The sequence below is a fragment of the Marmota flaviventris genome, chromosome 1 (genome assembly GCF_047511675.1).
Source record: "Marmota flaviventris isolate mMarFla1 chromosome 1, mMarFla1.hap1, whole genome shotgun sequence".
NCBI lineage: Eukaryota > Metazoa > Chordata > Mammalia > Rodentia > Sciuridae > Marmota > Marmota flaviventris.
Genome location: NC_092498.1, coordinates 29,904,409 through 29,918,920, shown reverse-complemented (window position 1 = coordinate 29,918,920; position 14,512 = coordinate 29,904,409). Strand labels below are relative to the sequence as shown.

General features: G+C 36.9%; 1 protein-coding gene across 10 annotated transcripts in view; it reads right to left on the bottom strand.

Annotated features, from left to right (window-relative positions):
• Positions 1 to 3,747: 3,747 nt before the first annotated feature.
• Akap9 (A-kinase anchoring protein 9) overlaps positions 3,748 to 14,512 on the bottom strand; it is a 138,348-nt gene continuing 127,583 nt past the window's right edge. For 9 of the 10 annotated variants that reach the window (XM_071612189.1, XM_071612217.1, XM_071612225.1 and 6 more), the window contains 9 exons: positions 14,197 to 14,396; positions 13,783 to 13,888; positions 11,766 to 11,948; positions 10,470 to 10,670; positions 9,326 to 9,555; positions 7,145 to 7,230; positions 6,066 to 6,195; positions 5,411 to 5,550; positions 3,748 to 4,299 (listed from right to left, as the gene is read on the bottom strand). In XM_071612189.1, coding sequence (XP_071468290.1) covers positions 4,262 to 4,299; positions 5,411 to 5,550; positions 6,066 to 6,195; positions 7,145 to 7,230; positions 9,326 to 9,555; positions 10,470 to 10,670; positions 11,766 to 11,948; positions 13,783 to 13,888; positions 14,197 to 14,396 — 1,314 coding nt within the window. In that variant the 3' untranslated portion in view covers positions 3,748 to 4,261. The remainder of the gene's footprint in view (positions 4,300 to 5,410; positions 5,551 to 6,065; positions 6,196 to 7,144; positions 7,231 to 9,325; positions 9,556 to 10,469; positions 10,671 to 11,765; positions 11,949 to 13,782; positions 13,889 to 14,196; positions 14,397 to 14,512) is intronic. The other variant, XM_071612191.1, reaches the window with a different exon arrangement.

Genomic DNA, 14,512 nt, shown 5'->3' with positions numbered 1-14,512 from the left:
GGAATCCACCTGCTGCTGAGAAGAAAGTATATTCTCTCATTGAAGGTTGGAATATTCTATATATGTGAGTTAAGTCTAAATTATTGATTGTATTATTGAGTTCTGTAGTTTCTTTGTTCAGCTTTTTTTTGGAAGATCTATCTAGTGATGAAAGAGGTATGTTAAAGTCACACAAAATTATTGCATTGTGGTCTATTTGACTCTTGAACTTGAGAAGAGTTTGTTTTATGAATGTAGAGTCTCCATTGTTTGAGGCATATATATTTATAATTGTTAAGTCTTGTTGGTGTATGGTTTTCTTTAACAGTATATAGTGTCCTTCTTTATTCCTTTTGATTGACTTTAGCTTGAAGTCTACTTTATTTGATATAAGGATGGAAACCCCTTCTTGTTTCTGCAGTCCATGTGAGTGGTATGATTTTCCCAACCCTTCACCTTCAGTCTTTTTCTGAGACAAGGCTCTTGGACACAAGAGCATATTGTTGGGTCTTTTTTTTTTTTTTATCCAATCTGCCAGTCTATGTCTTTTGATTGTTGAGTTTAGGCCAGTAACATTCAGGGTTATTATTGAGACATGATTTGTATTCCCAGCCATTTTTGTTTATTTTTGGTATTTAATGTGACTTGAGGTTTCTCCTCTGATTAGATTTTCCTTTACTGTAATCCCTCCCTCTGCTAATTTTCATCATTGTTTTTAATTTCCTCTTCTTGGAATATTTTGCTGAGGATGTTCTGTAGTGCAGGTTTTCTAGTTGTAAATTCTTTTAACTTTTGTGTATCACGGAAGGTTTTTATTTTATCATCAAATCTAAAGCTTAGGTTGCTGGATATAAGATTCTTGGTTGGCATCCATTTTCTTTCAGAGCTTGGTATATGTTGTACAATCTCCTGGCTTTGGGGGTCTGGGTTGAAAAATCTGAGATATGGGTTGGTCTCCCCCTATCTGTGATCTGATTCCCCTCTCTTGCAGCTTTTAAGATTCTATCCTTATTCTGTATGCTAGGCATTTTTATTATAATATGCCTTGGTGTAGAACAGTTGTAATTTTGTACATTTGGTGTCCTGTAACCTCTTCTATTTGGTTTTCCAATTTGTTCTTCATGATTGGGAAATTTTCTGATATTATCTCATTGTAGAGATTGTGCATTCCTTTGGCTTGAAACTCTGTGCCTTCCTTTATCCCAATGACTCTTAGATTTGGTCTTTTGATGCTGTCCCATAATTCTTAGATATTCTATTCATGGTTTCTAACTTTCTTCACTGTGATCAATTTTATTTTCCAGATTGTATACTTTGTCTTCATTATCTGATGTTTATTCCAAGTGATCTAGTCTGTTGGTTATGCTTTCAATTGAGTTTTTTGATTTATTGTATCCTTCATTTGAAGGATTTCTGTTGTTGTTTTTTTTCCCCAGAGTCTCTCTCTCTCTCTCTCTCTCTCTCTCTCTCGGAGTAATCTTTTGCTACTTGTATTTGCTCTTATCTCATTGTTGGAAGGATCAATTTTTGCTTGTATTTGCTCATTTAGGTCATTCTTTAATTCAAAGATTATTTTATTTATTTATTTATTTATTTTTTGAGAGAGAGAGAGAGAGAGAGAGAGAGAGAGAGAGAATTTTAATATTTATTTTTTATTTTTCGGCAGACACAACATCTTTCTTTGTATGTGGTGCTGAGGATCAAATCCGGGCTGCACACATGCCAGGCGAGCGCGCTACCGCTTGAGCCACATCCCCAGCCCAAGATTATTTTAATTATGAATCTCTGAACTGCTTCTCTGACATTTCATCAACTTCACTGATATTATGGGTTCTGATAATACAGTGTCCTGGTTTGTTTGGGGGCCCTTTCCTCCCTTGTTTTTTTTTATGTTGTCTATGTGTCTGCCTTTCTTGAAGTGTGGATCCGAGATGTTACAGTTTCTTTCCTATATTTTTGTGGTACCTGTGCAGAATGTCTTCACCTCACCTTGATGTTGGGCTTCCAGACCCTGCTGGTGTCCCTCAATAAATGCTACTACATCCTGGATCTGGGTCCTGCTTAAGTTGGAATGGGTGGGTCTGGGCCGCTGGGCTTGACCTCCTGTGGTAGTCTGCTGGTTGGAAGGGGAAGTCCTGCACCAAAGGCTAGACTTTGGTGGTGTCTGACCTGCTTGTGGAGGAGTGAATCAGGACCACTGAGAGCAGGGATCCCGGGTAGGTTGGAGTGGGTGGATCTGGGCAGCTGGGATTACAGGTGGCTTATAGTACACTTTAATGTTCTAATATGTAAAAATATATCACAACTTGAAAAGTTTAGTAATTATCTGTGTATAATTGGTTTTCTTTGGAATCATATGTATATATATCTATATTGTCTTTAAAAGCATTCTGAAAATCAGGATAGCTTCCGCAGACGGCTAAAGAGATCCATGTCAGTGCTCCTGTCAGTGGTCAGGAGCTGGGATTAACTACGTGATAAGCATGAGTTGGTGGGTCAGGGTAGAGCTCAGTGGTAGAGCACTTGCCTAGCATGTGTGAGGCACTGGGTTTGATTCTTAGCACCACATATAAATATGTAAAATAAAGGTCCATTGACAACTTGAAAAAAGTTAAGAACCCTAGACAAAGCTGCTCTGTTAGTGAAGTTTGATTTCAGTTTTGCTTTATGGTGTTATGGCTTGAAACTAGGGCCTTGTGTATGCTAGGGGAGCACTACAGATTTAGTTTTTAAACTACAGACTATTGAGAATCATGAGTAGTGTGACTGCAGTGGCCTAATATAAGGAGGCTTAATGGTCAACAGTTGGAGAGAACTGCTGTTGCTAAGTACTTGTCCATCTGCTCTTTTTTAAATTTTTTAACATTTATTCTGATTTGTTATACATGATGGCAGAATGTAATTCATTTTATATTATGCATGTAGAACACAATTTTTCAAGACACTGGTTATACACAAAGTATTTTCATACCATTCATGTCTTATATATGTACTTAGGGTAATGATGTCTAACTCATTCCACCATCATTCCTATCCCTCTTGCTCCCTCCTCTCTTTCCCCCTCCCTCCCCTTATATCCATCTGCTTTTGTCATGTGTCTACAACAAAATATTCCTGAATGGCAATCATATTAGCTTCTGGTTCTTACCCACAACTCTCCCCCTTCCACTAGCTGTTTTAGGATACTTTTGCTAGGTTTAGAAATCCTCATACTGAAGCCCAGCTGCTAATATTGAAACTTCCAAGAATGTATAATTCGTTACCATGCTTATTTGTGTTGATCTAAATCATAGGACATCAAAATCCTCCAGACATCAGCAACAAATACAATTGCTGTTTTAGTGAGTTGCCATGTTATTGGGGAACACTCTAGATAAAGAAACAACATCCGTGACAGCTTCCCAGTCTGAATTGTGTTGGACAGCAGGAATTCTGTTTGATTCTGCTGAAATCTAATTAATAAATTTAGATTATTTGAGCTAAATGATTTTTGTGTCATAGTGGACCACAGATTGTAAAGACATACCATTAGATACATGTAACACCAAATGTAATTGAATAAATATGGTTTTTAAGAAATATTATACTTAGATATAAGTTGATGGAAAGGCAGAGGGAAAACCTTCATAAAAAACCCTAATATCCAATTATATGAGGACAACTTTCTGTTTGAATCCTAAGGTCTTGCATATTTAAGATAAGTAATTTATGAGGATATGCACCAGGAACTATATGGCTCAGTTAAAAATGAAGAAGTTTCAAATACAGTGTGGTGAAAATGGTGAAGTCATTTTTATTTTCAGTGCTTTGACAAAATACCCCATAAAATTCAAAACTTCTACCATTATACAAAAATAGGTGTGTACAAGTGATATCTTCTGTCTTCATCACCAGTAGCAAATATATTAGGCAGAAACATGTAATTTCAGTAGCCTTAAATGAAAAGTGCAGGACACCGCAAGCTACACATTCAGCAGTATCATATCGGCAAAAGTTTAATCTTTTCACCCATTTGATAAATACACAAGGTTTATAATTTAATCATTTAAATTAACATTCCGCAAATATACATGTAATTTAGTGATTACTGTGCATGAATACATACACAATGCTTGTATGTACAAATTCCAGTTTGTTTTCATGTGCAAGAGATCTGATACAATCATAAGCTGTGTTTGTTTTGGTCCCATTAAATATTCACAATATAAAAGCACAAAAGAATCTTCGATTTACAAAAGAGAATTTGTTTAAAATCACTTCAACTTTTGATGTTTTTAAAGTATTATCTTCTCATACCACTATGAAATGTAGTAGTTGAACCTGTAAGAGAAAAACAAGACATTTTGCATGATTTTAAATTAGATTGTTCTACATAAATTAGCTGGTATAGATATCAAAAAGATTACTCTTAACTCTCCATCAGAAAAAATGCCCTTTGTTCCTTAAACGTCTTATTCATAGTTCAACTGATTTTTAAAGAGATTTCAACTATATTTACAAGTCATGAAGAGTGGTTCTAAAGCAAGAAAGCGAGACTCATGCTAATATAAAATGTTCTAAAGGTTAAGTTCTATATATTTTTAGTATATCCTAAAAAATATTTTGGTCTTCAGATTCTGGGTCATGTGAAATTTGGATGCTTAAAACAAAACAAACCTTTAACCAACAAACAGACTTCAACTATAATAATGAGAGTTTCCTAGTACTACAAGTTGCTTGTGTTAAACAGTGAATTTTTTGAATGAATGAAGAGATAACTACTAACTCAAAATAATCTGATATTAGTCCAGTTTGTGGGACTAGTAGGAAAAGAGAATCATTAATAAAAGTTAAAAAAAAAAAACTGTAAAAGTAGACTGAATACAATCAGTTAAACTAAAATGATTCAGAATCTTTGGATCAGAAGTGAACTAAAGGAAGACAGGGAAAAGAAGTTTTCTCATAATGAATAGAGAATCCACTTCTGTTATCAAGTATGATATTGATATTTTTGAGGAAAGAAAAGTAAAAGATCATTGTTAGGATTTTTTTTGGATCACTCTTAAAAGCACCATGCAGTAGTAGGGATAATGGCTGTACTAAGTGCTCAATCCTCTTCCTCACCAGTATCTGTAGGCCTCACCACTTTCTACCATGCATTACCTCAGAGCACCTTCCCACATTAGTCTTCAATCATGTGTTTTCTATGAGCAATCTACTGAATGAAGAGATAGTAGGGGAATTATTTGGGGGTGGGCAGGATTTGAGGTGATAAATCATGTCTTGAATACTCTAAAGTTAGTTGTGCTGCTGGTTACACAGTTTAAGCTTTAGCTAACTTGGTAAGTGAAGTAGATTTTATTCTAAACAATGAGGGTTAAGGAGTTTCAAAATGAGGAGAGCTGTGGGTCTAGCACTATGGCACTACCAATAAGTGGTTAAACTTAAGCACCTGTCTGTACAGTTCCAAGTCTTCTTTGTAGTGCCTCTAGCCGAGTGATATAATCTGCCAGGGCTCTATCAGGATCATAATTCTGAAGGTGAGAGCACGCTGTGGAACCAGGATTTAAATCAGCTAGGGTGCCTGGGGACCTAAGGATTAAAAGCAATGTACATGAACCAAATTACCCAGAAACAATGCAATCACATTACACACCTGCCTCCTCCCCCACCCCCGAAAGGCAGGCCACGTACATATTATATGATCTATATGCCCCATGCTTCTAAGTTTGGGATGGGAAAGAAATTGGTCTTCAATAAATTCAAAGAAGCTAGGGCTTCATGAAAATGCCAAGTATAAAACCTGTCAGTTTGTCAGTAAGTGTTGGATATGTAAAAATGCATCTGTCATGCAGACTAACATTTTCTCTAACGGCCAGGGACTTATCAATTTTAATCAACACTTTTTCCAGTGTCTAACTCTTGCATATAGTAAGCAACATTTGATCAGCTCTGTTTCCTTTAACCTTAGAAACCATTTACAAATTTAAAAACTAGCTTTGATTCTGGGCCATAGGTTAAACAAATTACAACTAAACATGTCCAACTGCCAGAGTCCTATCAGTGTCCATCTTTCTCTGTTAAATATTAATACATTTAATTCTTACCTATTTTGAAACGGTAAAAGGCACCTAGGAGAATCCAGATCTGATCTTGAGCGGTATGTTGTATGTCTTGGTTCTCCATCTAGCTCTAGTTCACCAGAAGAATGATAAAATGGGTCAGTCTTTTCAGCACCTTAATGTAATGCAAGATGTTAAGAAACAAAGCAAAACACAACAAAAACTAAAAACCAAGCCCTTGAACATTTCTACAAAACAGTATTATACCATGTGAATATAGTGTATTATACCATGCTGTCTTACTTAAAAGACCTCAATCTTAGGGTTTCTGAATGTGTTATCATTTGGGGGAAAAGATAATGTGGATAAGAAAAATTAGACTAATGTAACCAGATCCTTTATGACTCCACTCTCCTTTTATAGGAAAAAAATTGCAATCAAGATTTGCTAATTTTTGGTATGACACAGATAAAAATTTCTCAGTGCAAGCATTTATATTTCAAAATACTTTCATGGAAATTTCCCTTTTCTCTGCTGCTAAGCTGTTGGTAGAATATCTCCAGGTAGATTCTCTGTACTCTGTGCTCTCCTGCTTTTGACCTCATCCTTATATCCCAAATGTTCAAGCCCTAATGTTCTTTCTACTTCATTCTAGGTGTAGAGAGAAGGAATTTTAACTGTTCTTATTTTTATACAATGTAGTAGTAAACTCAAATGATTTGAGTATTATTAGATCATGAAAACTTCAAACCATAACCGTTTTACATGACTAATAGCTATTCTCTCTTGAACCCAGAGCCTTAAGTGCCCCTACTGGGTAATCTGGGACAAATACCATGTGTTTTCCAGTGCTAAATTTTTCATCTGTAAAGTGAGAATAATAGTAATTGTGATTACATCAAATTGGCAGAATATATGAAAAAAGCAGGGCTTAGTGTAGACCAGTGCTCCATAAAAATCAGCAATTCTTACTCTCTTTAAAACAATGAAGTCCCTAACCTTGTTAGTTATAAGCTCCTTTATCTTTGGAAAACACTGGCTCCAGAATTTGCTATTTGGAAGATATTACATTTTCAGTAATTTTAGAGGGCTGTAAATGTAGAAAAATGCTATTTTGACTTTACCTGGATTCAGTTCAAAGCCATCCCTGTTGACATTGGTGGAACCAGAACCTGTGACTTGCTGCCACCGTTGAACCAAAATTTTCATTCTAAAAAAAAGATTCCAAGATAAGACATCACAGCATAAAATACACCTTCTACAAAAATTATTTAAATATGAACACAGATAAGATTTCAACATAATCACAATTTCCTAATCCAAAACTATGTACATGTGCCTGGGTTGATGGCAAAATTAACTGGAACAGAAGAACACAGTTGTAAGCTCCCCTCACTTCATTTCCAAGGGGAAGCAGAGGTCTTTGGTGTTACCAGAATCAGGTTCTAGCTTTACGGATTAATGAGACAGGAAGAGATGGAGGGCAAAACTACACAGAAAGAAAGTAGCCGCAGGAAACAGAATAGTGGATGAAAGGCAGATGAGAGGAAAAAAGAATAGAAGGACCCATAAGAGGGAGCTGGAGGATGAGTGAGGCCATGTGACCAGGAACAAAAAACAATGCTGGCTTTAAATGAATGGGGGCATTAATGTCATCATATAGCTGCATTAGGTTTGCTGCATGGCCCATCTTGGCTTAGAGAGCTTTCTGGAGTGCCAGGGCTCTGTCAGGATCATAATTCTGAAGGTGAGAGCACGCTGTGGAACCAGTCTGTTTCAAGACTCAATTTTAAGAGAGTCAAAATATAAGTCTCCCCAAATTCCTCTAATCAAAATGACTGGCTAACTCCTGAGACTTCACATGAGTGTCTCCTAAGTTCTGTGCATATGGCCCTTCCCCAACAGAAAGTGAGCTGTCTTTGGATTTTAGGCAGGTATTACATCTTTTTCATCAATGTATCTGCCAGTGCTTATCCTTTGTTTGCCAGACACAAGGTGATGTTGGGAATGAGAAGTGGGAAAGGAGAAACTGGAGTGTGAGACTACAATAAGGAGAAGAGGCAGGCACGGTGGAAGACAAACAGGTTAGACCTGAGCTGCTTTTAGAGAGCCAGCATGGGTGCAATAGAGAGACCAGGCTAATTGTGCCTACTGGGTTTATAACCCCTCCTTGTCCTCTTTTTCTCATTTGTGAACTGACATTTGGAACTAAGGAAACTCAAGTTTCCAGTTTAAAAACACAGAAACAAAAGCAAAACTCATATTTTTCAGAAGAAAAAAAAAAAAAAAAAGCAAAATCCTTTGAAGAAGCATCAAATGTGACCTGACAAGAACTACTTTAAGAAACAAAATTCCTTTGGGACTCTGCTGAGTTTCAGAGAAATAAAAAGGAGGGTACACATGGAGAAGCCTAAGTGTCTGAGTGATCTTTTAAAAATTTATTTTATTTTTTTAGTTGTAGATGGACACAAACCTTTATTTTTATGTGGTGCTGGGGATCAAACCCAGTGCCTCACACATGCTAGCCAAGCACCCTACCACTGAGCCTCAGCCCCAGCCCCTGATTATCTTATCTACTAGTTAGATTAGAGGACAGTAGTGGTTCAGGACTACAAGGTAGTTTCAACCACATACGGAATGAATGCCAAAGTTCCTAGCTTGGAACTACTAGGAAAAGAGTGACAAAAGCACTAGCAGAATCCCTGAAGGCCAACCTTGGACCTGAATGCAGAGGTAGACCAGGGCTTTCCAGAGCTGGGTACAAAAACAGGTTATTTTAGTAGGAAAGGAAGACAGATGTGTGCCAGCCTAAGGTGTGATTTTTCAAAAAAACTTTTCCTTTTTATGATGTCTCTTATGTCTATGTATGTATAAGCTAGTTCATAGGTCTATTCAAATTAAAAAATGACAATTGGACTGGATGTGCCAGCTTGAGTCACCAGCTGCATGTACCTAAGAAGGCCCTTTCCAAAGGGTATATTTACACAGTACAGAATAAAGAATCCCTGCTAAAAGGATGAAAACCCAGAGAGAAAGTTATATTTTAGGGATGGCAAAGAAATACTATACAAACTTTTTTTTCCCTCCCTATGGTACTGGAGATTAAATCCAGAACTGCTCTACCACTGAGCCATATCCCCAACCCTTTTTTGCTTTTTATTTTGACATAGTGTCTCAATAGGTTGCTGAGACTGGCCTCAAACTTGCAATGCTCCTGCCTTAGCCTTCTGTGTAGCTAGAATTACAGGACAAACATCCCTTTAGAGGGTCTCTGAATAAAATCAATTTTCTTTCAAGAACTTTACCGTGAAATTGCAATGGACACTCTGACAGCTGAACGAAATCTGGCTAAGCCCTTTGGGCGGCTGATGAACTCCAGATTGGTGAAGGCTGGCTGACCCCCCATCCGGGCAAGCAGCGTTATGGTGGCATCCTCACATTCTTGGAATTCGCCCAATAATTGCAGCAGGTATTTCTTCTGATAAATGAGAGCTTTACGAAAACTTTCTGCCCTCAAGTATTTACCATAAGTCCTCTACATTTAAAGAAGGGAAGAACATAAAGTCATTATTAAGAAGTCATTCAAATTGTTCTCTAGGGGATGATTATTACCTAGATTTAAAAAAAAAAAAAGCAGTTGTAGGATGGCAGGTACTGTTTTTAGCTTCATCAGCAAAGTTGAAGGTTAATGTAACTTTAACCATTATAACTTTGCCACTTTGTAGTCAATGGTATGTAAATATTATAGTTATGATTTTAGTTTGAGTTTTTTAGCCCCTGTTCATGATATTATTGTAAATATTTTTGTCTTCCTATTATCATTTGTGTTTTCTTATGTATAGAGCTATCTTTTTCATCTGAGAATTTTTAAAGTCTCATGGAGCTATTTTATTATTGTGGTCACTCATCTATTTAGCTTTTTAAATAAGCCAATTATTCTGTTACTGTATGAGTCATAAATTTATGTTTATTCCATAATCAGAATAAATATTCCCAATACTTTTCTTTCTCTTTATTTTGGATTTTACATTAAGTGATTATGGTAGTTTTACTACAATATTAATCTCTACACATTAGAGAGGCTACTCCAAGGGCTTCCCATCTTAGGGCACAATGTTCTTACACTGACAGTAGCAGTATGTTTGTAAGGAATTGAAAAGACAACAGTACTGTTTGTGTATTGAGACAGAAACTGTGGGCGGAAGGACAACCAGCTCTGGGTGTTGACACCGTGATTGAGCTTAACCTGTTACCAGTCCTCCCAGAAGAGGCATGCCTCTTCACAAACCTTCTGTGACATGCTAGAGACCTTGCAATCACAACACACTGAATGGCCTCCGGAGACAACCTGAGCGCCACCCACATTTCTTTAGTCTGTTTGAGTAAGGGCAGAGAGATGAAAAAAGGCAAAAAATGGAGGACTATCATTAAAAGGAAGATGTCACCTACCTTTAATGAGATATTTTCAGAATCAGTGTTCAGATTCTGAAGTAAAGTGTTATTTCTCAGTTCAGCTTTCAGTTTATATACTTCAGCTTCCGTTTTTTTTAAGGTTTTCTGAAGAGCTGATTTTTCTCTGTTCCATATTTCTTTTTCAGAAGCAATAATGGCTTCAAGGTTGGCATCACCACAGAATAAAAACCTAGAAGACTGAAGAGACAACAGCCTAATTATATAATTTCCTGCCCTTGTTGGTGGTACCAGGGCTTGAACCCAGAGGCACTCTACCACTTTAATCATGTCCCTAGCCCTTTATATTTTGTTTTGAGACAGGGTCTAAGATGCTGAGGTTGGCCTCAAACTTGTAATCCTCTTGCCTCAGTCTCTGAATTACTAGCATCATAGGTGTGTGCCACAGTGCCCAACTACTTACATAAAGAACATATCTCTGAAGAAAAAGCTGAATTAAAGATATTAAAAGTATCCCTATCATGGATATCTAGTCTTAGTTTCCATCCTCAAAGTCAATCTCAGCTGGTATTAAAAAATATTTACTCACTCCAAGTATATGGTCATTTTGCTGAGTATATTAGCTTTACTCCTAAAAGTCCTTGGTGAAAGCCTAGCCACAGAAAAGGTTTATCAGATCTAGCAGAGCTTTTACTAAAAATGTTGAGAGACTTAAGAGATGGACATGGGGGTCCAAATGTGGAGCCCTTACTAGAGAAATGGAGATAAAAAAGAAAAAAAATAACCCAGTACGAAGAAGGGAAGTGGTTTCCTATGGAAGCCATGAAAAGATGTTATCATCCATTTGACTGTATGCTTGTCTTACCGTTTCTTCCTATTTTTATACTGGGTAATTATAGAAACCAGCAATTTATTCTGTAGGTTTAAAAAAAAATGGAAATATTTAAATTCTCAGAGTGGTTTATCAAACTGAAATATATAATTTCAAAGCATCTTCCACTTGAGTCATAAACACAGTAAGTGGTAAATAATGAAGACAACAGTGAGGATTCACATTGAACATTTCTCTACACATGTCTGCTGACAGTCAATACTGTATCTGTCTTTGGAGATTCATAGACATAGATTGGATTATGACTTCAGGTCAGTTTTCTCAGAGTCTGGTACAGAGACGGCTCCCTCAACAAAATAATGGCTATTAATATTACAGTCATCCCTATAAAAATTTCCACAGATCCTCCTACACAACTGACCTGATGCTTTTACATTCAGGGTTAAGAACCAAAATTAGATAGCAGAAACTGTAACTTGGCACTACTTCTGAAAATGACGTACATAATCTCCACCAGTTCCTGTCTGTTGACAGCGCTTCAACTGCTCTTCCATCTTCACGACCACATTCCTCAAATTATTCTTTTCTTCAGTCAGTTGGCTGATATATCCCGTCAGTTCAGTATTTTGTCTGAGTAGTCTTTCAGTCAATGAACACCCAGAAGTACCTGGTAATACTAAGGTAGGCTGAAAAAATAAAATGGATGTAAGATCACACAAGCACAAATATATGTGAAAGTGTGACGAGGCACTGAGAGCAATAGATTTCACAAACTGTTGCTTGGTTAAATCATAGAAATTTAGCAAGCAAGAAAAAAATCTAGTAAACAGAAGAAAAGGCACATATAAAAGCTCAAAGGTTTATGCAAGAGTATATTGCTTTTAGGGAGCTGTAAATTGCTTGGTAAGGCTAGAGAGTAAAAGCTGCTTCACTTATGAATAACAGACATAAATGAGGGCAATGCAGAGTCTTTGTGAGCCATGAAAGGCTTTCAGCAGGAGCTTGCCACAAACAAAGTTCCTTTGGTAGCCATGTTCACAGTAAAGTAAATTAGGGTAGACACAATGTCCAAGTGTTAGGCAAACTCCTCGAGAGACAAAGAGAGAGAGAGAGAGAGAGAGAGAGAGAGAGAGAGAGAGAGAGAGAGAGAGAAAGAAGAAGGAGGAGGAGGAGGAGGGGGAAGGGGAGGGGGGGGAGAGAAGTTTTTAATATTTATTTTTTTAGTTTTCAGTGGACACAACATCTCTATTTTATTTTTATGTGGTGCTGAGGATTGAACCCAGCGCCCCGTGCATGCCAGGGAAGCGTGTTACTGCTTGAGCCACATCCCCAGCCCTGGGCAAATGGGATAGATATTTAAGGAGGTAGAAGACATAGAACTTAGTGACTGCTTAGATGTACAGGTCAAGGGTGAAGGAAAACAGTGCATGGTGACTTGGGTTTTATACTGGGTGATGCCAATGACCAGAAAGGGGGTCTAGGGCATGAGGGAGAAAGGGAAGATGATGTTCAATTTGGAATGTGCCTGGGAATTTCCTAAGACACTATGGGGTATATTTCTTCTTTTTTTTTAATATTTATTTTTTAGTTGTAGTTGGACACAATACCTTTGTTTTATTATTTTTATGTGGTGCTGAGGATTGAACACAGGGCCTTGCACAGCGCTAGGCGAGTGCTCCTCTACTGAGCCACAATCCCAGCCCTGGGGTATACTTCTTAAAGAAAAGGTGTTAATCATTAAATGAACTTGGAGTCCAGGTCAAAGGTCTATAATGGAGCTACTGTCTACTTGACAATAATCTTCATGAGGGTAAGATTTCTGTTAAATTTGTTCATTGTATCCCTAGGACTTAGTATAGAACATGGCATATAGTAGGTGCTCAATATAAAATATATTATCACTTGCTAAGTCTAGTGAGCACTCAGGCTATGGGAATGATAAAAATATGAATAGATAAAAACATGAAAAATGATAGAAGAGGAACATATGAAAGAAACCGATAAAGAAGCAGATGAAAGAATACTGACATAAAAGGCAAGGAAAGAGAAGGGTTCAAGAAGGTGGAAGACACTGAAAATGTCAAATTCTACAAAGTCAAGAAAGAAAGGGAGTGAGGAGATTTATCAAATTAGTCACTTGTGAAGACACTGGTAGGATTCTGCAGGTGGTTTTATGGAGTGGTGAGGGTACATCTCAGACTGCTCTTTCAAAAAGCCTGGTCTCTTAAAAAGAGGCCAATGTAACTTGGCAAATGTTATATTTAAAATTTAATAAAAGATCAAAATGCTTATATAGCATATACTGCCAGTTTCAAATGATTCATATATATTTTTTTAAGATGTTGATGGACGTTTATTTTATTCATTCATTTACATGCTGTGCTGAGAATCGAACCCAGTGCCTTACATATGCTAGGCAAGCTCTCTACCACTGAGCCACAACTTCAGGCCCATGATTCATAATTTCTATTAAATCTTTGCTCTTTATATTTTACAAAGAGTTTTAATTAAAAGTCTTACCTCTTCACCTGGTTGGTGAGTTAATTTCTGTAATTGTAAAGTAATTTCATCAATAGTTTCCTGTGCCCAAATGAAAGCTTCATCATCTGCTGTTTCAAACTGTAGTCTTCAAAGAAAAGACAACGTCAATACAGACCTCCTCAGGGATGCTTACTAACACAAACACCACAGATTAGGGGACACACTGCTTTGCTTATCACTTGTTCCTTAGGCTAAGTGTTCTCTTTTCCTGGGTTAAGTGTTAAGGTATTTTCAGACATATGGGCTATTTTTAAAGAATGATGTTTCCTAATGTAAATATGCATCATCTTTAAAATTTTAATTCTCTACTCTTGGCTACCTATTCATAAGGGACAGAGTCTACCTAGCCTGTCTAAGAATGCCATTTCTGAAGATAAGACAGAAAAGTCTAACCTATTAGAGGCTTTCTGGGCTAGATGGTGCAGTTTTGAAGCCACAAGTTGAAGCTTTTGTCTGAGCATTTCTATTTCATGGTTATAACCAGTTTCTCCTCCATTCATTTCAGGGTAATTTGATTCTTTTGTCTCTCCTTCTATTTTCTGTTGAAGAACCCAATTCCTTGTTCGATCATTAGTTAAGCTCCAGGTGGTTGGCTGGTGATTTTGGATAAAACAAAACAATAATTATAAACATATAGCGTTCCATATTCTTTCTTAAGAGGGAGCACAATTATTATTTATATTCCAAATAAGGTTTATAGAATTAATTT